At 41.3% G+C, this 27381-nt stretch overlaps 2 protein-coding genes across 5 annotated transcripts in view; one reads left to right on the forward strand and one right to left on the reverse strand.

Annotated features, from left to right (window-relative positions):
• Positions 1 to 2: 2 nt before the first annotated feature.
• edaradd (EDAR-associated death domain) lies at positions 3 to 22005 on the reverse strand. Of its 4 annotated transcripts, none has more exons than XM_061228435.1 (6): positions 21777 to 22005; positions 6242 to 6300; positions 4917 to 4959; positions 4350 to 4420; positions 1725 to 1770; positions 3 to 381 (listed from the first exon to the last, which is right to left on the reverse strand). In XM_061228435.1, exons 3-6 carry the CDS (start codon positions 4951 to 4953, stop codon positions 20 to 22), a joined length of 516 nt encoding a protein of 171 aa, XP_061084419.1. In that variant the 5' UTR covers positions 4954 to 4959; positions 6242 to 6300; positions 21777 to 22005; the 3' UTR covers positions 3 to 19. The 4 variants fall into 4 exon arrangements, with proteins under 4 accessions (XP_061084419.1, XP_061084420.1, XP_061084417.1 ...); XM_061228436.1 differs by having other exon boundaries at positions 21697 to 21838; XM_061228433.1 differs by lacking the exon at positions 21777 to 22005 and adding an exon at positions 13420 to 13895.
• pdzd8 (PDZ domain containing 8) overlaps positions 20907 to 27381 on the forward strand; it is a 60231-nt gene continuing 53756 nt past the window's right edge. The window contains exon 1 of the mRNA XM_061228432.1: positions 20907 to 21917. Coding sequence (XP_061084416.1) covers positions 21037 to 21917 — 881 coding nt within the window. The 5' untranslated portion in view covers positions 20907 to 21036. The remainder of the gene's footprint in view (positions 21918 to 27381) is intronic.

Here is a 27381-nt window from a genome sequence, read left to right on the forward strand (position 1 = left end):
CAAACAGCCGCCCGCGGGGCTAGTGGGCCTTCTGCCAGCGCGACGGCCAGTCCTTCTCCACCCAGCGCTGAAGCACGCGCAGCACGTCGATGCGCTGGTAGTGCTGGCACAGTTCGGTGAGCTCCGTCACGCTCTTCTCGTTGTAGCGCAGCAGGAACTCCTGGGTGGGGCTGTGCGCGGAGCCCTGTGTCCGGTGCTCCAGGAGCACCAGCTCGTCGTAGCTCATGCCCCAGCGGCTGGCGAAGTTCTTCCAGTTCTTGATGGTGCAGTGGTTGGGGTCCAGCTTGAGACGCAGCTCGTACAGCAGGTCCGCGTCGTTCATCAGGTCCCTGATCTTGGGCGGCGGGGTCGTGTCTGAGTACTGCAGGCCTTTGAAGAAGTCTGGGGGGGAGGGGGGGTTGAAAGTAGGATTCATTATTATTAAATGAACTTTGACTTTTTGACTTGACCGTGGATGCCTTGGGTTAGTCATTTTTAATGGGGGCCATACATTATAAAGGTGAAGAGGAGGCGCACACAAATGAGCAAGGTGTAGACCGACCAGGAAAACGGACTTAATTTGCGCCTCGCTGTGTTTATCTGACCAACAAAGGGCACATAGTGCTGTCACACAGATATAAACCACAAAAAGCAAATAGAGTGTGCAGATTTCTATTTTAAACGAGAGCCAATGAAAGCAGCCTCCACATTTTCCACTTCCTCTATAGAACTGCATTTGCTTAATGGGTGTACGTGATGATAAATGTAGACACATGCTTGAAATATGCATACATTTATCACCTTCCGAATGAACATGTTTAGATGTTGACAAAGACATTTTCATATTTTATTCATGGTAATGGTAGAAGGGCCTAGAGTGGCAATTATCATTTAACAATTTGATTGGCTAGGTAGTTGGCATGTGTACATCCAACAATCACAGGAACCTCACAGCAGAAATTGTGCATTTTAATGGTTAGAAATGGATTATTTATAACAAATGATTATTATATACAAGGAAGGGGTTAACATTTTTTAAATTTTATTAGTCAGAAAAACCCAAAAAAAAGAGTGATGTCACAGACAAAAGTAGAAATAAGTCACCGGAAGATGTGGGTACATGTAATTTGTACCAAAACTGAGAAATCGTAATGCTCCTCCCTGTGTAACTTTTTTTATTCTTCATATTTTTATCCACTAAAAATGTCTTTCCCCTGCTGAACCCTTTAAAATGTTTAATATAGGATTTGCATACAAAACCTACATTTGTAGTCTATATCATATGAATTTGCTATCTTAAAACAAATTCACTATACCTTCACTATATCATCTTCACTATATCATCACTATACATACACTATGCAGCACGACTCACTGAGGTCATTAAAGATCTCATGACACTCTTCGCAAAAAGAGCAGGGGGTTCCCCCGTGTCCTGGCTAAATTCCCAACCCTGGCTCTTTCAACCTGCCACCTCATCATCCATGGACTCAATCGGCAAAACATGGTGCTCTCCCGCTCCAACTCAGCTGGTGTGTGGTGAGCATTCTGGCACAAAATGGCTTCCGTACATCACCCAGATGGGTGCTACACATTGATGGTGGTTCAGGCGAGTTTCCCCCTCTTTGAGTATCTAGAAAAGTGCTATATAAATGCAATGATCCATCCGTCTACATGTGTATTGTATATAACTCTTTGAGCTTCAGGGTCTACTTCAGATATGATTTTAATACGGTGATATTTACCTGCTGACATCGGGTCAGTGTAGATGTTATTGCTCTCGTCAACTGGCTGAAATGAAAAAAGATAAATGCACTGAATTTTCATCAACAGCCTTTATCATATTCTTTGTATAACTTCTTCTATATTCTTCTGTATGCAAGGTGCTGTTCCTGTATCAGTATCAGTTCTTCATAGGATCACTGTATTCTCAGAATGGGCACATGTATACTTTATCCAGCCTCAATGGGAAATTAGTTAGACACAGCTCTATGAACAATCAGAAGCACAAACAAGTTACAGTACTGTGCAGAAGTCTTAGGCACCTGTATAACATTCTGTACAGATAAGATTCTTTCAAAAATAAGAGAAATAAACATGCTATACATTTTACATTACATTATTGGCATTTGGCAGACGCTCTTATCCAGAGCGACGTACAACAAAGTGCATACCCATAACCAGGGATAAGTTCGCTGAAAGACCCTAGAAGGAAGTACAATTTCAACTGCATTACATTTTAGTAATTTGGCAGAATAGTTAAAAACTGAATCAAATCAATATTTTTGTGACCACCCTTCGGTGTTAAAACTGCATCACTTCTCTGAGATATAGAACTGCAGGACAGCGTTGGCTAAGACAATCAGCAGGGAGGTTATTCCAAGCATGTTGGAGAACTTGCCACAGTTCTTCTGCTGACTTTGGTTGGCTCCTTGCTTCTGATCTCAGACAGCCTTGATCACGTTTTTATGTAAAAAGTAGTAAATGCTTACACATTTACATTTACATTTTAGTCATTTGGCAGACGCTTTTAATCCAAAGCGACTTACAAGTGCATAGGTTCTACCATAAGTCAGAGCATCACATCCAGAAACTAGCAAAATACACAGGAAATGCTGTTCTAAACATAGTTGTCATCAGAATTTTTTTTTTTTTTTTTTTTTTTTGGGGGGGGGGGGGTTAGACAAGGATAGGGATATCAGAAAGGAGGGGCAGGGGAAGTCAGGAGGGAGGACTAAGGTAGAGTTTGAAAAGGTGGGTTTTGAGTCTGCGTCGAAATAGGGCGAGGGATTCTGCTGTTCTGACAGTGGTAGGCAGGTCATTCCACCACTGAGGAACCAGAACGGAAAACAGGCATGAACGTGCAGCTCGACCGCCAGGTGCACGTAGAGAGGGAACTGTAAGGCGACCAGAGCTGGCAGACCGGAGTGGTCTAGCTGGGGAGTAGGGAGTGATCAGGGATTGTATGTAAGGTGGGGCAGTCCCCTTAGCAGCCTGAAATGCCAAGACTAGGGCCTTGAAACGGATGCGTGCGGCAATGGGAAGCCAGTGGAGGCCAATGAGAAGTGGGGTGACATGAGCCGACCTGGGCTGATTGGTGATCAGGCGGGCTGCAGCATTCTGGACCAGCTGGAGGGGCTTGATGGCACACGCTGGGAGACCGGCTAGGAGGGAGTTGCAGTAATCCAGGCGGGAAATGACGAGCGCCTGGACTAGGAGCTGGGTGGCTTTCTCAGTCAGGAGATGACAGATACGGCGTATATTATACAGAAAGAACCTGCAGGTTCTGGCAGTGGAGGATACTTGTGGAGCCAGGGTGAGGCAGTTATCAAGAGTCACCCCAAGATTCTTTGCCGTACGGGAGGAGGAAACTACAAAGTCCTCAACAGTCAATGAGAGGTCGATTGACGGAGAGGACTTAGCAGGGATGTAGAGAAGCTCAGTTTTGGCAAGGTTGAGCTTCAGGTGATGGGAAGTCATCCACGCAGAGATATCAGCCAAGCAGGCAGAGATCCGTGTGGTGATTTGGGTGTCGGGGGCTTACAGTAATATATTACTTTTTAAAATTAAATACAAAAATGTCTTTGTAAAATTACATTTTTAGCAAAATGAATATTTGAAAATCTCAAATGTGTTATTTTAAACTAACACACAAACAAATAAACATATATATAATAAAGTCTAGGGTGCCTAAGACTTCTGCACAGTACTGTATATAATAACTATTAGCGTGTGGCTACCGACCAGAGTAGCACCAAATTGTGATTATGACTGTGAATAATAAATTAATGAGTGAATAATGCCCCCTAGCACCTGCCAGAAAATTTCCTGAAAAATTCTTTCAGGAAAAGATCTTTGGTGGAGAGCGTATGCAATCATGATGATTCCATATATAAGAATAAAACAAAAATTATTTTCAAAGTCAATACAAGTCAAATTGTTTCTTTCATGACTATTTTTTCTTTCATGTGAAAATGTGCACTGACCAGTTCACTCCTCAAGCAGACCACAATGCAATGACAGCAGTGCAGATAAAGCCATGCTGTACTAACCTGCATCATTTATTATTATGCATTTGGATTAATTAATCAACTTATTATATGGGAGAATAAAACAGAGATAAGGTGGTTGTGATGCACAGAATTATAATTCATGATGCCACCTTCCTGGAAGATGACAGACAGGAGCCCTACCAATCACTGAGTACACTCGTAACGACCAATAGAGCAAAGCTGATGGTGATTGGTGGATTCCCTGTGGGTATATTTCTGGACCCTTCCCCCCCATGCCCCTATATGAGTAAGGTGATGTCAAGACTCACATATCCCGATGACATTATCCCTAGCTGGTGTGAATGGAGCTCTGCTCACCTGTCTTATCCTCTCAGAGGAAGGCATCATGTAGCTGGCTGGTACACTGGTGAACGGCAGAGTCTCTGGGGCTGGCGGAACGAAGATATTAAGGCAGGAGTGAGAAAACAGTGTATGGTTGTCAGTGCCACTTCTGACAGCTTGCTAGCTAAATAAAAGAAAAAAATACTTGTGCTGTGGTCTTCATCTTATGTTTAGTTCATATATTCTTTACAACTACACTCAAATATCCCTGTAACATTTATAATATTTATAATATTTTTTTTTTTACAAAAACCCACATGACAGTGATGACTGATGACACTGGATATCATGCAGAGTGTAAGGGGAAGACCCTTGAGGAAAGCTAAGAGATGGGCGGCTGTGTGGAACAGTGCTGAGTCACAAGCAAGCCTCTTTCATCTTAATGCGCCCCTTTAAATTACATCACCGTGTGACCACCGTAGGCCTCGTTTTTTCCTCTTTGTTTTTAACGCACCGAGCCGACTCCCCTCTGCTTGAGACGTGACTAGTTTAACATCTGAAAATATCGTTATAAAATATTATATAACAGGAGACTGCACTTACCTTGGGGTTCTGTGACTTGAACTGGATAATTGGACATTAGCGACTGTAAAAAAAAAGAAAGAAAAATAAATAATATTTAGAGTCACCTCATTTTTAATGTTTCCATTTTTTTTTTTTTTCAAAGTCAAACTCTCATCGTAATCAGAAGGGTATTTTCTACATTCTCATGAAGACAGTTGTCAGGTTTGATTATTAGTTCTCAAGCACAAAAGGTTCTCTTAATTTTGTTCTTTTGAGATTACAACAACACATAAATCTTCAAACACAGATGGAGAAGATCAGGTATAGCGAGGTGTCTACTGTGACAGGAGAGGATGATGTTTTCCCAAGAGTGAGATAAAAAATGGATTTGTTGAAACTTGTTGGACCTCTTGCAAGCTGCTGAAATATTATTAAAATGAAGTCTTATTTCATTCTGTCTTTCTCAACAACAATGTACTGTATAATTTATACACGACCATATGCAGCCATCATGAATTAAATTGAAACATTAATATGAGGGAAACAATGCTGTCCACAGCATCATATGAGATACCAAGGTCTTGTAAAAAAAATGGATGAATTAACTCATCATTAAGTAATTAACATGTGTTCAGGGGAGTCAGTCTCAAAAAACAAACAAACTCAAAGGCAAATGTTTCAGCATTCATCGGTTTTTGTCTTAATGACGTTGGTCGCTTAATTACTTGTTTAATAACTGTAAGTAATAAAAGAGGACAAACCTTCATGAGTCATTCAGCTGATGATTGCCATTTCAATCCAAATATGAAGACACAGCTCACCCCAATTTCCCCAAGAAGATAAAATGTGTGTGTGTGTGTGTGTGTTGAATGGATGTACAAGTTGAAAGGATGTAGGTTCAGTGAATGTGAGCAACATCGTATTTGGACACAGCTCATTTAGCAGCCTGTAGTCTAGTGGCTAAGGTGCATGACTAGGACACAGAAGGTTTGTGGTTCAAGCCCTGGTGTAGCCCCGATAAGATCCATGCAGCTGTTGGGCCCTTGAGCAAGGCCCTTAACCCCACATTGCTAATCAACTGCAAATCGCTTTGGATAAAAGCATCAGCTGTATGTATAACTGTAATGTAATGTAATTTCTGTGAAACTACTTTGATGTGATTTCTTACAAATCAATCTGAGCTTATCGTTAATGTCAAAATTCTAAACTACAGATGCGGTTTTTAAAATGAGTATGACTTGCTGATAACACAAATTCTCAGAATTACATTGTTTCCGTGAGCTTTTTCTCTGTGCTGATGTTGAGGCCTCAGTAGCTTTAATTACATTCAGCGGTTGGTGAGAAAAAGAAAGTTAAAAGTCTACCTTTTCTGGTAAAAGGCTGCTGGGATCTGTGTCTTCCACTGGTTCAGAGGTGATGCGATCTGTGGGAGAAAGCATTGTCGTGTGTGTCTCACTCCGTGCGATTCACCAGAGATTTCCTCATTTCCTGTTAATTTCACCCATTTATGAATCATTACAACTATCAGCGGCAATTGCATGTGCAAAATGAAAAAGCAAGCAGGTGACAGAACAACCTGATATTAATATCTTGTGGTTTATAATCATTTTGACAGCCTTTTTTTGGAATTGGCACATCATATCTCTGAAGTTTCCAATGTGGCAGCCACATCCCTGTGTCCTAGCAGAAGGACAGCTGATGCATGTGCCCACAGCAGCGAGTCACTGCCTATTTTACACCCATTACATTACATTATTGGCATTTGGCAGACGCTCTTATCCAGAGCGACATACAGTTGATTAGACTAAGCAGGAGACAATCCTCCCCTGGAGCAATGCAGGGTTAAGGACCTTGCTCAGGGGCCCAACGGCTGTGCGGATCTTATTGTGGCTACACCGGGATTAGAACCACCAACCTTGTGTGTTCCAGTCATTTACCTTAACCACTATGCTACAGGCCGTCCCACAGGTCAGGACTAAAACAGTGTCTTTGTGTTAGTCCCGACAGGTCACAAAGTGCTGCTCTCAAACCAACTTGGCCAACTGTTTGGGAGCAGCAGAAATGTGCGCAAATATAAATGTCAGCTTACGTCCAATTAGGGCCCAAGGGGTACCCTCTCATTTGCTCTCCAAAATAATGTTGTTCTCAGGCAACTTTACAGTAATGGAAAATGTACAGAACTATAAAATGTACTGTACAGTAAATTATTCAAAACGCAGAATTGAACAAGTGTGAATATAGTGTCCATGATAAATTAATTAAACTTAAAACCATAAAAAGATTCTATTGTCAAAAAACTGCTTCTTGTTAAAGTTAATGGTCATGCTTCCTGTGTGTGTGTGTGTGTGTGTGTGTGTGTGTGTGTTTGTGTGTGTGTGTCTGCATATGCACCTGCACGTGGGTGTGGAAAAAAAATGTGTGATCCAGCAGTGCAAGTGCAATGAACAAAAATGATAAAACAAGTTGTTTCTGGATGCTGATTGGCTGTGACCACATTTTACAGTGATTGTACACTTGATACAGTACGATACTTAAACAGCCTGTTTTAAAACCGCATCAATCCATGCACAAACTGTAACCTACAAATAATATAAGGCTACAAATTAATATTGTGTCATCAATGAATTGTTTCTATGCCAACACCCCTGTAGCCATGATTGTATTCACAATACAGCACTGCCTCTTGTGTCATATTGCGTAAGTATTGATTTAAGCAAAACACAAACCCCATTCAGGTAAAAATGCATGACTGTGTTGCCAACAAACAAATACAAAAATATATATCACACTGCCTGAAACAGCAATAACGTTTATATTCATGTTTTCATTCATCTTTTGGTCTTGATAATATATTTAATTAAAATATATTACAGTATATTTAATGTCTGTAAGGGGTATTAAAGAGCAGGGAGTATGGTCCCTGTACAGCAGTGACCACAAAGCCCTTGGTGTTCACAGAAAATAACTTGTAATGCTCTGAAGGTTCTGTCGCCACATTTCTGTGGTGCCTTTGTGTGGGACTTTGTGTCTGACGCAAAGCCTTTCTCTGACCTTTCTTAAATTTCCTTCAGTGAGATGCGTGCCCTTTTATGAACTCGCATGCGAGGTTCCGTTATAGCTGACACAAAAAGTCATCCTCATCCTAAATGTCTAAAGGAATTCTCTTTCTTGAAAACCAAAACAAAAAATAAAAATAAGAAAACAAAAGAAGGGAATTACACAAAATGAAATGACACAAAAAATAAATCACAAAATGTTTTGCTGTTTATGTCAAAGTACCCGATCTCAACCACAACACTAAGCCTGTGTGAAGCGCGCACAGAAACATCTTTAATTATCAGTCGCACAAGCGTTTGCCAACAAAGCCTTTACAATGAGTAATCCCTCTGAGAGCTTCTGCTCACGTTATGCTGGCTGCCGACAGTGAGACGCTGTGTGTGTTTGAACGATCCAGCCCCACGGGGCTGTTTCCGATCGCAAACAAAAACATAGCTCCACAAGCAAACTCCGAGGTTCTGCTGGGCGCTAGCTGTGCCAGAAGACTGGATAACTGACACAAGCAGACTGCGGGGGCCCGCCGGTGTGCAGGGGAGCAGGCCAGTCACGCACGGCCCCATGGGCTGGCCCCTCACACTCAGCGTTAACCTGGCCTGGATATGCTCCAGATCACGGGGCACATCACTGCACCAAGCACCAGGCACCTCCACTGGATACATCAGTCTGCAGCCCCAGTCAAACATGCCTAAAGGCAAGCTGAAATCAAAATTCTCCTTTTCCCCAATTTCGCCAATTCATCATGACCGCACGAACACATCTTAAAGTATATATTCCAAAAGCATTATCAAATTTGAATACTTGTGTGTTTTCACACCAAAATTTTCCCCCATCCACTTTCTGGAAAATGAGTGGGTGTTCAAAGGATCAATATTCTTCTATCTTCCGTTCTCCTCCAATCAATATCCTTTTCACACAGCGGGACGCATTCCTCATTTGAGTCAAATCAACTCCCCGCCCTTCAAAAATTCCCCTGAGAGGTCCCTTTCACTGGTGCACACATCGGTCTGCGGAGGCTCACGTTGTTCAATCTGTGTTTCAGCTCGCCTCTAATGCTAGGCCCAGTTCTGGAAGGTCCAGAGTGTCTCGAAGTTCTTGGTGAGTTTTTTGCTGATTACAAAATCGTTTAAACACTCGCCCTCCTAAAGTCCCCAAGCCTGGCCGCACTGACATTATACGAATAGATGCACGAACATGTCAAGAGTAACACTGTCCAGTAATTTTCCGTTGAGCACACTACCAATTTATAGAGATGCTCACTTCTTGCACTGACTATGCCCAAGCTAAGAATATAGCTTTAGAAAAATGCTATCAGTAATGGTGAAAGCAAGGTGATCAAAAGATAATGATAAAAAGAAACACCTGCGCTTATCCTTGAGATAGTGCTGCTCATAGTGATATATTGTTCTCCAGTTGACTTGAACTCACCACCTTGTGGAAGAGGCAAATCAAGGAAGTAGGAGCTATCTGTGCCCCTGCTGTTCTGAGATCCACCACAGTGTTTTCCTCTCTCTCAAAAAAAGGATTTGCTTCAGTTCTAGCAAATTCTACAAATGGGTCAGGACCACTTGATTTAATCCCACCCTTCCAGAGACGTAGCTGACCCATCACTGCATCTGAGAGTACTTTAGGCCGTTCGCTTTGATTCTGTCATGCTGAACAGAGCCTAATCAGCCCGCCATTGTTTCTCTCCTCCAGAGAATGCACCAACATGTACCAACGCGTCCTCCATGGAGTTCAAGAGATGAAATATAAACCACTTCATAATATATACCCCCTGGGCTGAAACTCTGCAGAGATGAACCCTGATTTTCTTCGTTTTGACCACCCACAGATTTCAGTTTCAAGAGAGTCCAGGAATTACAAAATGTTTCATCAGACACTAAAAGCTTTTGGAAACAACACTCTGATGAAAACTAAGGCTGCATTATATACCCTCTGTTCAATGTCCAATGCAACTATGCATTTTTTATAAAAATGAACAGCACTTTTATTTCAGCAGATTAATTAAAATAGGCATGTACAACAAATTAATTTCAGTAACCATATTCAAGTAAAATCTGCTCTGAATGTTTTATTAAACAAAGGTAAGGCTAAAGGCCGAAAGTTTTATTAATCTTTTGGCACAGCCTGATAAAAACATTTGAATTAACCATGTAATTTCATGGCAGTATATTTAAAGTTATAATGAAGGCACTATAAAAAAGGCTGGGTTAGTGTGAAAAATATGACGCAATCAGAAAATGTAGATGACTTGACACATATCCGACAGAAAAATAATGTTTTCAATATCTTTAAAAAACATACAAACAATGTCCTGTGCAAAATCATTTCGAATGAATAATTCTCTGTTTACTTTTAGAAATGACTGCATTTACAGTCGGAGGATGCATGCTTCGATCCCTTCCTCTGAGGTGGGAACAGAAACTACAGGCCTACGCACAGTTTCAGATGACTGTGACCTGTGGCGCAATCCCAGCCCTGCCATCGAGCCTTCACAATGTGCCAAAAAAAAAAGCTCACAGTAACAGGAAGCAATGCAATGTTTCCATCGTGTAAAAAAAAAAAGCACATCCTAAATCTTTACTTGGCTAACTTTTTTTTAAATCACCAAATCTAAACTTGCAGTACAGTACAAACCTAAACTGAAGATCAGATAAAGGGGGCAGTCCTGTGGTGCCAGCAGATCTTCTCGGCAGACGGCTCTACATTACTGGGGAGAAGATACCCAAGGCCCCTCATGATGTGGAAATGAAAGACTAATTCTACGGAAATTAATCTGCGTAAAACAACGGCTGAAAAAAGAACAGAATTATTTTTCCCAGAACACGAAGGGAATTCAAAACAACAACAATGCATTCAGCTCAAGAAAATTATTAGCTGACTTGTCTGTCCTCTTGTATGACTGAACACTCTACTTACACTGAACATGCACTCTCCATATACAGCTACAGTAACTTGTGAATTATTCAGATTTAGAGCATTAAAATCATTGTCTTCAATGCCCAAATGTACAAATATTAGGCCTATGTCCTACCAAAATGGAATTAGACTTATAATAAAAAGCAGCAGCCTTCAACACAGCCAATCATTCAAAGAAATGCAATGTTTCAGATTTTGTTATGCAGAACAGAAAAATAAATATTCAAATCCACACAATTTGGAAGGAGCTTTATGTCAAAATGTATTTTTGCACTGTCCTACTATATACAAATAATGACAATTTCAGTCCTTACCCCTGCTTATCACCAATTTCATCATGGTATTGATACTATTTAGATCAACTATGATGACTATAATATTTTTTTATTTTATGCCGCCCCTTTTCTCCCTCATTTTGAAATGCCTACTCGTAGTCATCCTGCGCTGCCCCTTCCCAACCTCTGCAGGCGATTTGGGAGAGCATGGACAAGCAACTGCCCTCCTCTGAAGTACACCATGGCAACTGCCGCTTATGATCACACTGCAGATTTCCCAGACGACGGGGCCCATCCATGCCCGACAACAGTGCCTTAACATTGACGATTCTCCTCTAAATAAGCCTTCAGGCTGATACCTTTCATTAGCCCACAGGCCAGCCTTTACAATCTACAACTTCCCACATCAGGCCCGATCTGTGCGACACTTTGTCTGCTATTTAAAATCCAGGATTTGACGACCATTCCGAGCCCTCCCTGACACGTCATAGGGTTATTTTATGGAAATGCCCTGCTGAAGCACTGGTTTCAGTGCATTGAGGTTTCCTGTGGTTTCCCGTGGACGCTGAGCTCCACCCCCTTTACATAATTCAGCATAATTGAGCTAACAAAGAGGCCCTAGCACATTCCTTTTCAGGTAACTATTGGAGAAGGGCATCACCAATTAATACAGCTGTTCTATTCCTGTCTCTAGAAACCTTAAGTTCCCCGGTCCAGAAATTCACAAGTATCCATCTTCTCATTAATTAAGCTGTTATTACCAGTGTTACAGTATGTAACCGTAGGAGTACATTCTGTGTCAGTTTCTCAGTTTTACATATCTGCACATTCACTTGAAATACCTGACAGACCTGGGACATACAGTATCAGAGGAAGAGAGACACGTATGAGCTGTAAACAGACCCATGTCCTCGTAGTCTATCCATAAGCTATCCGTTTTAACTCGGCAGTTAATCCATACAAGGTGACACAATTTATAGTGTCTGAGAATTGCACTTGTTCAAATAGGGACACAGTATTAAGTCCCAAGAGAGGCCTTTGATATATGACTCATTGAACAGCCTGACTAACACAGAATGAACAAGGGGAAACTCCAAACTTCATTGCTTTCAAACTGAAAATGTTCAGTGTTAAATAAAGTCTTACAGAGCAGCAACAACATTATGGTCCCCATTGGACTCAGGTGTACGATGTTAAGAGTTTAATTAAAACTGGACAGTTTACTTGTGTCTCCTGCACGCGTTGGTCCGTGACCTCTGAGTACAGCAGGTGGCATGCCTGACGGCCACCAGCAAATTTCTTATCGTCTGATCTCAGTGCGAAAACCTTGGCTTTTGGAAATAATACTCAAACCATTGTGCTTATTATTATTATACATCTCAGGCCTGATTTATATGCCATGAATTCTGAATTAGTTAATTACTAATGGATAATAAGTGACCACCGGCAGTGCCCGAGGAGCAAATGACAAAGCCTAATTCTGCAAGCCGGGATCTATAGGGTACGGTTTTAATGCAAGCAGCGAGTGATCATATGGTTAAATTTAGAACTGAGCAGAGGATTAACAGGCTACTGTTGAGATAGATCCCTGCACGTTCCCACATGCAATTGGTCTTTGAAGTGGTAATTTTTATATTTTGGGGAAAAGTCGCATGACATTTTTTGGATTACCTTGGGAACGTAGGGAAATATAGTTAACACTTTAACGGTGGAACGATTGGGAAGTATGCTATCAGGATTGTGTAAAGAATCAAGTTGGGCTGAGCCAATTTCATGAATCAGAGAAACAGATAAACTCTCAATATAATCCACCAACATTCGGTTATGAAGTACTAAAAAATTATCTGCTGCCCACGAAATCCGCCACATTTTACACATACTCTGAAGCGCTGGTGTTTGTTTTGCAGTCACCTGCAATACAATTGCACTTTGTACGATTTTTTGGGATTTTAGACGAGTGACTAACCAACGCATTAAAGCCGCTTCGACTGGCTTGCAACCACGTTTACCTGTATTGGAATACACTGTATTGGAATACATCTTGTGCGCTCGGTGCCGCCATCAATTACAACAGTTCCAATAACCGTGGAATGTACAGCATTGAAACCCGTCAATTATCCATTTTCAGACACCAGCAAAAACCATGCCAGTAAAAAGATTCCGGGTTCTCGCCAACATTCCTGGGTTGTAGCACAATTATTAAGATTGCAATGCTGTGAACCGAAACGTAAAATGTTTCGTTAGGCTGAATACATGGACATAGCATCTAGATATAAAATTAATCCACTCACCAACTCGCTCATGAAACACCTTCAAACTCTCCATACCAGCTTAACCTTTGTGAAATGTATAAGAAAGTCTGCCGAGGAAGTCACCACTGGAAATAACTGAAAATAGAGCGTAAACGTGGGTTCCTGCAGTTTTTCGACAGTCCTCCCCTTCTCGGTTGTACAGGCTATAGTAGCACCTGAGCGCCTGGCGTTTTTTTTCCTCACCACTATAACAACGGAAGTTCAGGTGAGCGGCGTTTCAAGTTCAAGTCCAGTATTTCAGGCTGCCTAAGCTCAGGAAGAATACATGAATATAAACCAATGTTCACACGCCAGTACAGCGTTTCAAATGAATATTATTTTCCGTCTCCATCGTGGTAAGTGCAAGACAGATTTCCTCTACACAAGGCGTTTTCCACGAACAGCGGAAATCACGATGCGGCTTGCAGTACGATGATACAATGTAGAAACAGGAACTCCGATTTAGGCTACGGCGGCTATAGAATATAATAACTTTTTATTCTATGTAAATTAATACCTATAACTCGGTAAACAGTCTACTCAGAAGGCTCTATTTACCGCGAGATTATGACGAACTAGAAAAATGTTTTTATTTATTGGACTCACATATTACTCTGTTAGAGTTGAATGGACATACGGTGTGTTGCCTGTCACATCCCGATAGCCTACTCATTGATGTTCAGACCAAAGAAGGTAGTTGTAGACTGATTAGAAGTCCCATATTCAGGTTGTGCCATATTGCAAACCATTACATAAAGAATTGTATTTTTAACTGGTCAAATTATAGACTTTGATCAATGTAATGTAATCAATATGACTTTTATTATTCATGGCATGTGTATTTCTGATATATTGTGGCGAAAGAGGAGAGGGGAAATAATCCCTCTAAACCGGAATACCACCTAATTAAGAATAACAGCTTGTTAAAATTCTGTGATTGCAACTCTGGGAAAACCAGCATACTGTACACATGAGTCCCCCCCCCGGACCGAGTTTGAGAACCACTGCCGTCGGTCGACGTGACCCAAGCCCCCCTAGTGGTAGAGCTGCGCGTCGCTATCTACATCGGAAAAAAACTGCAACGGAATATTCCACCTCCTGAAGATTCATCTTTACATTCCACACCTAATTTGCCTTTCTGTATCAGCTATAAAAATCTCAAGATCACCACCGTGACATTTTTGAGCGATATTAAATGCTCCCACTGTAATCTGTGTTTCATTCTGAATATGCTTTTCTAATCTTTTTTCTAAACGCGCTGAGCTGAGTGCTGTAAGTAAATATATATACAGTGCATCGTAAGTATTCACAGCGCTTCACTTTTCCCACATTTTGTTATGTTACAGCCTTATTCCAAAATTGATTAAATTCATTTTTTCCTCCAAATTCTACACGCAATACCCCATAATGACAACGTGAAAAAAGTTTTTTTGAGATTTTTGCAAATTTATTAAAAATAAAAAACTAAGTACTTATGTAAGTATTCACAGCCTTTGCCATGAAGCTCAAAATTGAGCTCAGGTGCATCCTGTTTCCACTGATCAACCTTGAGATGTTTCTGCAGCTTAATTGGAGTCCACCTGTGGTAAATTCAGTTGATTGGACATGATTTGGAAAGGCACACACCTGTCTATATAAGGTCCCACAGCCGACAGTGCATGTTGGAGCACAAACCAAGCATGAAGTCAAAGGAATTGTCTGTAGACCTTTGAGACAGGATTGTCTCGAAGCACAAATCTGGGGAAGGGTACAGAAAAGATTTCTGCTGCTTTGAAGGTCCCAATGAGCACACTGGCCTCCATCATCCGTAAATGGAAGAAGTTCGGAACCACCAGGACTCTTCCTAGAGCTGGCCGCCCGTCTAAACTGAGCAATCGGGGGAGAAGGGCCTTCGTCAGGGAGGTGACCAAGAACCCGATGGTCACTCTGTCAGAGCTCCAGCGTTCCTCTGTGGAGAGAGGATAACTTTCCAGAAGGACAACCATCTCTGCAGCAATCCAGCTCATCACCTGGCCAATACCATCCCTACAGTGAAGCATGGTGGTGGCAGCATCGTGCTGTGGGAATGTTTTTCAGTGGCAGGAACTGGGACACTAGTCAGGATTGAGGGAAAGATGAATGCAGCAATGTACAGATACATCCTGGATGAAAACCTGCTCCAGAGCGCCCTTGACCTCAGACTGGGGCGACGGTTCATCTTTCAGCAGGACAATGACCCTCAGCACACAGCCAAGATATCAAAGGAGTGGCATCAGGACAACTCTGTGAATGTCCTTGAGTAGCCCAGCCAGAGCCCAGACTTGAATCCGATTGAACATCTCTGGAGAGATCTGAAAATGGCTGTGCCCCGACGCTCCCCATCCAACCTGATGGAGCTTGAGAGGTGCTACAAAGAGGAATGGGCGCCCAAAGATAGGTGTGCCAAGCTTGTGGCATCATATTCAAAAAGACTTGAGGCTGTAATTGCTGCCAAAGGTGCATCAACAAAGTATCGAGCAAAGGCTGTGAATACTTATGTACATGTGATTTCTTAGTTTATTAAATAATTATTTCATGTTGTCATTATGGCGGCACGGATGGCGCAGTGGGTAGCACTGCCGCCTCACAGCAAGGAGGTCCTGGGTTCGAATCCCCGTCGGCCGGGGCCTCTCTGTGCGGAGTTTGCATGTTCTCCCCGTGTTTGCGTGGGTTTCCTCCGGGTACTCCGGTTTCCTCCCACAGTCCAAAGACATGCACGTTAGGCTGATTGGAGAGTCTAAATTGCCCATAGGTGTGAGTGAATGGTGTGTGTGCCCTGCGATGGACTGGCGACCTATCCAGGGTATATTCCTGCCTTTCGCCCAATGTATGCTGGGATAGGCTCCAGCCCCCCTGCGACCCTATTCAGGATAAGCGGGTTAAGATAATGGATGGATGGATGGATGTTGTCATTATGGGGTGTTGTGTGTAGAATTTTGAAGAAAAATAATTTGTTGTAACATAACAAAATGTGGGAAAAGTGAAGCGCTGTGAATACTTTCTGGATGCACTGTATATATATATATATATATATATATATATATATATATATATATATATATACTAAACAACATATATCTTTTGAGTATGGAGAAAGCTGAATGATTTAAGTGTTTGTTTATTCTTCCTTTAAGATGTACAGTACTATGTAAAAGTCTTAGGCACCTGCATAACATTGAATACAGATACAATTCTTTCAAAAATAATTCAATGAAAGGTCCTAAATAAACGTACTATACATTTTCCATTACATTTTAGTAATTTGGTAGAATAGTTAAAAAAAGAATCAAATCAATATTTTTTGTGACCATCCTTTGGCGTTAAAACTGCATCACTTCTCTGAGATAGCCAACGTTGTCCTGCAGTTCTATAAGACAATCAGCAGGGAGGTTGTTCCAAGCATGTTGGAGGACTTGCCACAGTTCTGCTGCAGATTTTGGTTGGCTCCTTGCTGCTGATCTCAGACAGCCTTGATCAAGTTTTTATGTAAAATGTAGTCAATTGCTTACAGTAATATGTTTACTTTTTTTTTATTAAATGCAAAAATGTCTCTGTAAAATTAAATATTTAGCAAAATGAATATTTGGAAATCTCAAATATGTTATTTTATACTAACACACACAAAAAAATAAACATATATATAATAAAGTCTAGGGTGCCTAAGACGTCTGCACAGTACTGTATATTACTTCCCAAAAATGACTTCCAACCTGAAAACAGAGCAAGCCTGCTCGGGAGGTATGCTTGGGTTGAACAAGACAACCTTTTGACCTCGTCTTTTGTATGACCTCTTTCGAAGTGGTGAGATATAGAGCAGGGATGTATCACCTACATCTGAGAAGGAAGAATCCTTCTCAGATCCAAGTGATCCAAGCAGACAAGGAGGGGGAATATAGAGACGGGCCTCTGTCTTTGCAAATTCTAATTTGTGTTCAAAAGATTGTTGGAAGAAGTACTGTGTGAACCGGAACCATTGTCGTCAAATGTGAAGCATACGTACATCAAAGGAAGAGATTGTTCTATTATTAAAACTTATGTAACATGTATACCAAATAGTAAGAATGTATTAACAACAATGATTTATATTAACAAAGATTTATATTATAGTATTAATGAATGATAAATATGTATTGGCTAACATTAACACAAATGAATTGCTTACCAAAGAATAAATACACCCTGCAAAGATACCTAACAACTTATTTGCACAACCCAGAACTAGAGAGAGTTGGGAAGGGGGCAGAGCCAGCATCCGGTGACATTTTGAGGGGCCACTGGCATTGTGTCAATATTCTATTTATGGCCTTCGACAGAACAAGCTTTGTCTTCTGCATTGCTCTTCCGGACCGTGATATAATTGCAATTAAAAACTCATTCACCAGCCCTGGACTTTGACTCCTTTCCCGAGAGCCGAGAGTAGTGTTTTCATGGTTCAGGTGCCATGTGCTCCATTAAACTTGTTTGTGTTGTGTGTTTTGCATTATGGATATATTGTGTGTGTAGGCTCTTTACTGCAAGATGACACATTCATTGTCGCATGTGTGTACACACCCACACATATGAGCTCATGCACACACACACACACACACACACACACACACACACACACCAATTAATATCACATTTTATCACAGATTTTCCACCAAAAATGTTCTAAGTATAATATGGGGATTTCCCCAGTTTTTCACACTATGGTACTTTTTTTAGACAACGTGTGTTTTTGTCCAGTATGAGTGCATTTTATATAGGTCTAAACAATAAAAAATAATTATCAAATTATTTTTGATCACTGGTTTTCAGAAGAATTCTTAGAATTCATATGCACTCACTGAACACTTTATGAGGTATTTATTAGACTGATTGGTTTTCTGTTACTGTAGCCTATCCACAAAGAGTTTTGATGCGTTATGTGTGCAGAGATACTCTTCTGCATACCACTGTTGTAATGGGTGGTTATTTGCGTTACTGTCACCTTCCTGTCAGCTTTGAGCAGTCTGGCCCTTCTGCTCTGACCTGTCTCATTAACAACGTGCTTTTCCCCCACAGAACTGCTGTTCTCTAGAGACTGTTGTGTGTGAATATCCCAGGATATCAGCAGTTTCTTAGATACTCAAACCACATTGTCTGTCACCAATAATTAATTGACGTTTCTTCCCCATTCTGACGTTTGTCTGAAAAACTGCTGAACCTCTTGACCATGTCTGCATGCTTTTATACATTTAGTTACTGCCACATGACTGGCTAATTAAATATTTGCATTAACAAGCTGCTGTACAGGCCTACGGAATAAAGTGCTCACCGAGTGTTTGCTTTTCTTTTTGAGGTGAGTCACTTGTAGTTTGGGAAAGTGTTTTGAGGAATGATTAATTGTCTGATGTTGTGCTGAAAGAATATTATAACCTCCCAAAACCATGAAGACAATATGCAATTGAAATCTTGCTAATTTAATATTTTAGGAGAGTTTATAAAGTCTGTAATATAATGATTCCTCAATTATATTCCAATGTAAAGATATAATTTGTCTTTGACAAGCCAAATAGTTTTCCTTTCCACTGTAGAATACAGAAAGTTATGGACAATGCATTGAAGCATTCACTTGAAATATATTTGCACAAAATATACACTGTTCAAATGGCATCCTGAAATCCTCAGCAATGCCTTGCATAAAAGTTGCAGAACAATATAAATACTCAAACAATGCTGATTTGTTAGATCTAATGCTGGTAATGTTTCAGTTTTTTATGTTAATCAGTCTTGGATTGGAGCAAGCCCAGCTCTTGTTGGGACAAATAGTAAGTGTGCAAGTGTCTTTCTTTAATGCTTTGGGTATTAAACTTAGCTTCAGCACCTTATTCTGAATCAAGTGAATATATTTTTGGGTAATTGTACAAAGGAATTGAAATACAACACTCTGTGTTGTATTTCAAGCCAAGCCAAAAGTGAAACTTGCATAGCTTGTCTCGCTTGCTTGTATAATAAGCTGTACTTCGTCTGCTGACTTGGCGTTTTGCGGTCAGGTGAAAAACACACAGCCTCGGTTGGTTCTGGTTTGTCCACTGTCATTCTTTGGCTATGCACTGGCTGACATTTGGACTTGAACAAGGTCATGCCCAGGTGTTAACATATTGTGAGGGCAACCCAGAAGGATCAACACTTAAAAAGTGTTTCATTCTTGGGGGATGGGTGAGCTGTTGCTATCGTTTAATAAAGACTAAATGAATACGTATGTGCCCACAAATTGTGCAGAATTACTAATGTACAGAGGTGTAAAGAAAAGGCGTCAGAGAGGAAGACTGACTAAGAGAAAATTCCACTAACTTTAAATTTAATTATAAATAACCCACATTTGTTGCAGTGGACTTTGTTGCCAATGATTATATAAAAAGCATGACTTGCATGCACCTGCTACGTCCAACATGCTGTCTCATCTACAGCACAATGCACATCTGGGACATGACTCATCATTTGAGGACTCAGTGTCCTCCGGAACAAAACCGTCTCCAAGCTGGATGATCTCTACTCAGTGTACTGCCTTGTATTACTATATGGCAGAGGAACGGATCGCTACGATCTTTGAACTTCTCAGCTGTAAACTTTTGTTCTTTTGTATAATGTAATGTCACTGTGGTACTTCGGCAATGCACAAATTGCTTATGAAGTTACAAAGAGACGTCTGACTTTTGCATACATGACATAAAGTGTATTAATGCCGTGATGCGGCAAAATGTATTAATGCCATGATGTGGCTCGCGATATCAAGGCACGAGAACAGCAATATTACAGCAGTAAAGTCTGGAGAAAAAATATAATGCTTTATGAATGTATCAAATGTTACCACTAGGTGTCAGTATCTCTTTCAATGGAGCTAATCAAGATAACTGGCTTGATACCCGAACTGCTGTATTATTTTTCATGGAGATGCTAATGTTTTTGTTTACTGTGCCCCAAAGTGGAATTGAATATGCTTGGTGTGCCAAAGGGCTTTTATTTTACATGCCAAGGACCAAGTTGCTTCAAGGGTTTGTTTTTCATTTCTTGGCCTCAAATGTACCACGGTTGGTGTTCTTGGTGATTTTCTACCTGTTAAAAAAAGGTATCTACCCGCTGTCTTTTTGTGCTCTTCACACCAAACGGACCTGTGTACTTTATCAAAAACCACAATTCATCGTGAAAATCCACCTGTTCCTCAAGGCCACTCGTTTATAAATTCGAAATTAAATTTCACGTCGAAGCGGTAAAAACACAGCCTGAATAAAATATATTACTTAGATGTTGTGAGCACCATTGCTCGTTTTGCATATGCCTGCTACAATCAGTTACTAGAGTGACTCGCAAATCCCACTCGACTTCACCGGACTGCGAGCTGTAAAGCTGAGGGTTTGCATATACTAGCAAACTCCGTCATTACGCACGGCTTTTCGGTGATTACGCGTAATACGTCCGCCCAATCAGCTGAGGAGCCGAGAACCCCAGGAAAGAGGCAGATGATATGGCAGCTTTGTGATCGACCAGGTGGAACTTGCCTTTGTTAATACGGTTAAACCGTAGAACATGATAATATTTTAACGCGAAGACGGTAAGATAGCAAGCCGTTTTAAGATGATTTACTTGATATTTATTTCAGCTTTTTCCGGGGCACTCATCACTCTGCTATTACAGCTCTTGCTGTTGTATCGAAGAAGCCCCGAGCCTATAGCTAGGACAGTGCAATATGTCAAAGTAGTGCCTGAGCCCGCATTGAAGGATTACTTTAATAATCAACATGCCGAATCAGGACAACAACAACCAGATAACACGGCATCTGCAGCATCAAAACAGCAAGATACCACCACTCCAAGGCAACAGGAAGCCACTGTCCCCGGCAGTAGCCCTAAACAACAGCCGCCGCCTTCTCAAAACGAGCCGCTCCACACCTCTCAACCGGAGACGTGCAATTTTCTAAATGCAATATTTTTGTTCCTATTTCGCGAACTCCGGGACACCCCGGTGGTCAGACACTGGGTGACCAAAAAGATCAAGGTGGAATTCGAGGAGCTGCTGCAAACCAAGACGGCTGGACGGCTGTTGGAGGGACTTAGTCTCCGGGATATATCTCTGGGTAATTCGTTGCCTGTGTTCAAAACCGCAAAACTTATGAAGCCAGTGGCGTGCAATGAGGATGGCATGCACGAAGAGCTCAATTTCGAGGTGGATTTGGAGTACAACGGTGGGTTTCACCTGGCAATTGATGTCGACCTGGTCTTCGGTAAATCCGCCTACCTTTTTGTGAAGATGACCCGGGTCATAGGGCGGCTGAAGCTGCAGTTTACCCGCACGCCTTTCACGCACTGGTCATTTACCTTCTTAGAAGATCCATTGATAGACTTCGAGGTGAAGTCCCAGTTCGAGGGTAGACCGCTGCCCCAACTCACATCCATCATTGTAAACCAACTGAAGCGTGTAATTAAGAAGAAACACACTTTGCCAAATTACAAAATCAGGTAAATTATCTCGTTTGGTTACCTGGCTATAGCTACAACTCTGTGCTAAACCAATAGCTTCATTTTCAGGTGACATGGTGCCTTCACAAGGTATGTAGCTGCATCATTTCAGACATTTCACCAGTGTATGGCCAGGGTCGTTGAATGTACCACTTTTATCAGTATATTGTTGTTCACCTGTCAAAATACCCCTACGCCCACCCCCCGGACTACCCGGAAGTTGTTTTATACTGCAAACCCCGCTCGCGGGATGACACATTCTGCGGTTCTCAGACCTCATTCCTCGTCGATCCCTTCCTGTGCAAAATGGAAACGGCCATCGTGTGTCTACGAATGACTATTTTAAATGTATACCATACGTAAATATGCATGTAAACTGTAAAATCCACACAGCAATCCTACATTGACATTCCACCAGCAGTTCTCACCAGCTGATCAGACCAGCTGATGTGTCCATCACTGATTGAATGAAGGCAACATATTTTACTGAAATATTTAGAAACAGAGATGCTACATCTTTGAGAGTCTTTAGATGCGTACAGCTTCATATGGAAAATCAACTAAAAAATCAGTTGCCATTCATTTCAGTTATTCTTCATCTACAGTGCAACTCAAAAATAGATATCTCATCATGCACAGCCTCCCACACACACCTCCAGTTGTTCCTGAAATTCGTAATTTGTCATCGATTATTGGATCATGTAGCATATGTGAGGACAAGTCATACTGTGGGGCTAATCGATATATTACCAAACCTGTCATTATTCATTTTGACTCACAGGCTAACGAATATGAACGCCTTTTTAAATGTAATGTGATTATATCATGACAAGGCAGACTTCAATCTAACACCCATCTGTTGCCTAGACACTGTTCCCTCATCCCTTACCACAGACATAACAATCTATTGAAAACAATGTTGAAAAATTTTTTTTCCCAAAAAGGAAGGCACTGTTACAGGCAGTCAGATGGCTTTATATGGCTGCACATGCACTCCTAAGATGAAACATTTAGGAGCCCATTAATATGCCCCAATTAGTATAATCCTAACTTATTTTTCCATTTAGTCCACATCAATTTTCATGAGTATAAGCTCTTAAAATAGGAGCACTGTAGAGCCCTGCAGTCAGTATGAAAATAATATTACAACAGAATATAAAGACGGAAAGCCTTCGCAGTGCTTTTTCTCTAGTATTTTCAGCATTTTGTGATAAGTTTTCTGAGTTTCATATTCATACAGAACAATCATATAGCTGTGCCAGCGATAGAGAAACTAATCTTTTCTTGAAAGCACTGTAGTGTACTTGATTGGTTAGAGGCCGACCACTTGCTTCTAATCTTCAAACGGTTTTAACAAAGGGGTGTGCCTTTAATTTATGAAACAAGAGAGACGCCTGTGTGTGAAAATTCTGGCCAATATCTGAATAACCCTTGGTTATTTATCGAATGGGCTCTATATGCCTACTGCCAAATCCTTGGTGAGATGCAACACCTTACCAATATGTCTTCTATTTTCTTATATCTTGTGTAGGAACATAACATGCTTTGGTTTCTTATTGAGGGGTGACTGCTTCGGTTAAATGCTGTGGGTACTGGGTTTAACAGATTCCTATGTTTTCACTTTTGTGTGGCATACGTTCACAGGCTGCGTATGGAAATTGGACAAATGTTTTCCAGGAATTTGTTGATGATGTAATAGAGCAATGTTTGTAAGTCCACGCATGCATATTTCAGCAGAATATGTCTGCCTTGTAGTTGGCCTTTTTCTGCAAGGCGGCAGACTGGGATGATCTGAGCCTGAAGCTTCCTGCTAAGCTCTATAGTTAAACAGACAGAAATGCATATAATGCTGAATTCTACTTATTCTCCCTGTGATTTAGACTTTTTACATGTCAACATGTAAAAAGTCTAAATCACAAGTAGAATAAGTGCACACTGATGCATTATATGTTGGGGCGACATGGCTCAGGCAGTAAGAGCAGTCGTCTGGCAGTCGGAGGGTTGCCGGTTCGATCCCTCACCCAGGCTGTGTCGAAGTGTCCCTGAGCAAGACACCTAACCCCCAAAATGCTCCTGACGAGCTGGTCGGTGCCTTGCATGGCAGCCAATCGCCGTCGGTGTGTGAGTGTGTGTATGAATGGGTGAATGAGAAGCATCAATTGTACATCGCTTTGGATAAAGGCGCTATATAAATGCCAACCATTTACCATTTACCATTATCACCAGCTACTCATACTACTGCTACTTTTCCTCCTAAAAGTACAATACTTAAAGAATATGTATGGAGATTGTTAGTCTACTTTAATGCGATATGTTGTGGAAGGTGACTGCAGAGATTGCTCTTGGTGTGCACTGAACTGAGCTTCCAGTTCTGTGTGTCCAGCTTGCCATCAGATTCTGGTGTTGTGAAAGTATATCCGGTCCCACATGACCTTCTTTCCGCTTGATGTTTGAAAAGTTTACAAGTGTGAAAGCAGCAGTTTCGGTTAGTGTACTGTAGCATTATGTATTCAGTTGTGTAGAACTCGTTCTAGTTTGCAGTGAACTTTGGCTAGTCGGGAATATTTGTTCAGAGGTGATGCATGATGGCCACAGCCTGACCAACTGTGATGCCATTTTGTTTTGTGTGAAATGCTTTCACAGGACCTGAGAAATTAGCAAATCATATAGCACAGTCTTTCTAAACAGTACAGTAGCAGGCATACATCTTTATGAAGTGTTGCTTCTACCTGCAGGTGGTCCAAGGTAATACTTCATATAGGAGGGTAGAGGTTTTCAGTTTTGTCAACAATTCTAGTGTTGGCAGCAAAACAAACAAGCAAAAGACCTGCTATAACCGCATTACTCTGTAATGGATTTCATAAATGCTTATTCAGGCTTACTCCAGCTGAATGAGGTAGCCCTCAGTTTCTTTCCAGCAAATCGTTTCTTTTATCGTTTATCGTGTCATTCGCATTGAAATGTTATTATGCCAGGGTACATATCATTAAGATGTAAGTCTTTTTGTCATTTAAATTCCAGTTTATATGTACCAAGCATGCTATTTTGCTACTGAAAATATACTTACATAAAATATTTTGGCAGATAAATTATTGAATTGGTTTGTCCCATCCTGCTGTATTATCTGTCAAATCTGTGACAAGTCCTAAGAAATAATAATATTGGCAGGGGTGTAAGGTTTAATGAAACAGTTGGGAAAGGCAATCTGTCAAACAATATGAATGCCTGTATTTATTTCGGAGAGAACACCCATCACAAAATGTATTATTTATTACTGAATCATAACAAGTTTCATTTTGAGAAGAGATTATTTTGCTTTCCTGCAAAAATAATAAAAATAAGCCGTCTTCACTGAGCATGTTATGAGCGTTACGTCAGTGTGTTAACAATAGTCCGTGGAGCTAAGTGTTAGGTTATTTCAGATGCCTTAATGGGACCCTAGGCGTTGTGTCCTAGAAGCCTTCCTGCAGTATGAGGTGATGTAAGCGTGAGCCTGGGAGGGAGGGTTCCAGTTGGCAGGGTTTCCTCATGCGAGTGTGCCTCCTGTGATCAGTCGGGTGTCCTCAAGCGTAGTCCTCAGACACGGGGCGACATTGGCTCAGGCGGTAAGAGCACTCGTCTGGCAGTCTGAGGGTTGCCGGTTCGATCCCACCCTGGGTGTGTTGAAGTGTCCCTGAGCAAGACACCTAACCTCTTAATGCTCCTCGTGGTATCTTGTATGGCAGTCTGTGTGTGGGTGTGTGTAGGAATGGCTGAATGAGAAGCATCAATTGTACAGCGCTATGGATAAAGGCGCTATAAAAATGCCAACGTTTACCATTTACCTTTTACACGGTTACTGCATAGCCTGGCCACAGGAATGCACAGTGGAACAGGGCGGACAGGTGGCTGAATGCATTTAGCCTTATCTGCCTTCTCCTGAATTTATGGAAGATGTAGGTTTGAGACAGGCTGGCAAGTACTACTGAGTTGGCCATTCAAAAAAAATAAGATGAGGAAAAAGTAACAGTAAATGGGAGGAAAAAATTGAATTGCAAAAACGAGTGCTTAATGAACAGTGCAGAAATACCGGGCTGAACGAGATCGGTTAAAGAGATTCGATCTCACTGCCCTGAACCAATGAGACCTACAGCCAGCACTGACATCATATGCAGACATTTTGGCTCCACGTTGCTTTGGGCTGCTGAGGTGGGCACTCTGTTATTGGGAGCGGCAGGCATCCAGGGGTTGGATTGTGAAATGCGAGCAGGCCGGGAAAAATGAGTGTCGGTTGGGAGATTTCCCTTGGCAAAGGGGAGATTTTTCATGAGCCGGTGGAGGGAGAGCTGCTGACGCGGTGGGCAGGCGATGCAAAAAAGATGAGAGAAAAAACACTTGAAATTTGGACACTAGCCTTGCTGAGGTTGAGAAGTCACGCTTGGGCATTAATGGTCGCACTTCTTTTTACGTCCAAATCACACTTGCCTGTTAGGCTACTACAGCTCTTTTTGGTTGTCTAAGCTACGCTGCTTTGTGTGTCAAACATATTTATGAAGTTACTCATACTTTTGAGTGTGCTTTTTACCGTGGTGGTACACTGTAGGTACATAAAATTGTACCCCTAGCCATCAATACATAATTCGTTTGTACAATTTTTACTTCTAAAAGGTACTTATTCATACCCAAACAGAACATTATTGTTCCTTCAGTGTACATTCAGGAAATGTGTTCCTTTAACAAAAATGTACCTCCTCTGTGCCTTTATTTCTATGTAGCTACACGTATTTTGATGTGCTCATGCGTGCATGGATATTTTCTGTGTCCGAGAGGGCAGGGGCGGTGCTGATGAACTTTGGACATGCCAAACGGGGCAGATGGTTGAGCTCTGAACCAAGTCGACGGTTTGGTAGGGATCCAAACATGACATCATCATCAAATACCTTTTTATCCTCAAGGAAAAAATGAGGCTTGGGGCGATTCAGCTATCCAGACTGTACGGTCTAAATATTTTCAGATTTTAAAAGTACACATTAAAATTTATTTTGACGGGACTAACTGAAGGCTTAGGCTATGGAGGTCTGAGTGTAAGTGGTAATGCAGGTCTCCTAAATTCATGTTTTTCATGAATTATAATGTTTGAATAGAAACACTGAATCCCTGTTTTAGAGTGGTCCACGTGCTTGCCGTTGAGAGTGAAATTGATTGTGTTCTAGAGGTGGGAATCACTAGGTACCTCACGATATTGTTGATATTTTTCTAAGACTTGGGTCACAATGTGATACTATTGCGATTATTTAAAATGTATAGCAAAAATAGGTGAACGCTCTTGTTTCCGTGATCTAAATGGCATATACCATGGCAAAATTTTTGGTTGTATGATTTTATGGTTCTTTGCCTGAAATAAATAACACAAAACTTATCTGCAGAAGAGAGTATGCTGTGCTGTTGGTTTTTCCCCATGGTTGTATTGTGTTCCATCTGCAGA

This window comes from Conger conger, chromosome 18, assembly GCF_963514075.1.
Source record: "Conger conger chromosome 18, fConCon1.1, whole genome shotgun sequence".
Taxonomy (NCBI): Eukaryota; Metazoa; Chordata; class Actinopteri; order Anguilliformes; family Congridae; genus Conger; species Conger conger.

Excerpts from the sequence above, each read along its gene's own strand:
- edaradd (XM_061228433.1), bottom strand. The coding sequence starts at position 13,453 with ATGGAGAGTTTGAAGGTGTTTCATGAGCGAGTTG. Across the intron at positions 4,960-6,241 it reads GCAGCCTTTTACCAGAAAAG|TCGCTAATGTCCAATTATCC; the intron begins GTAGACTTTTAA and ends TTTTTTTTACAG. Across the intron at positions 382-1,724 it reads CACTGACCCGATGTCAGCAG|ACTTCTTCAAAGGCCTGCAG; the intron begins GTAAATATCACC and ends CCTCCCCCCCAG.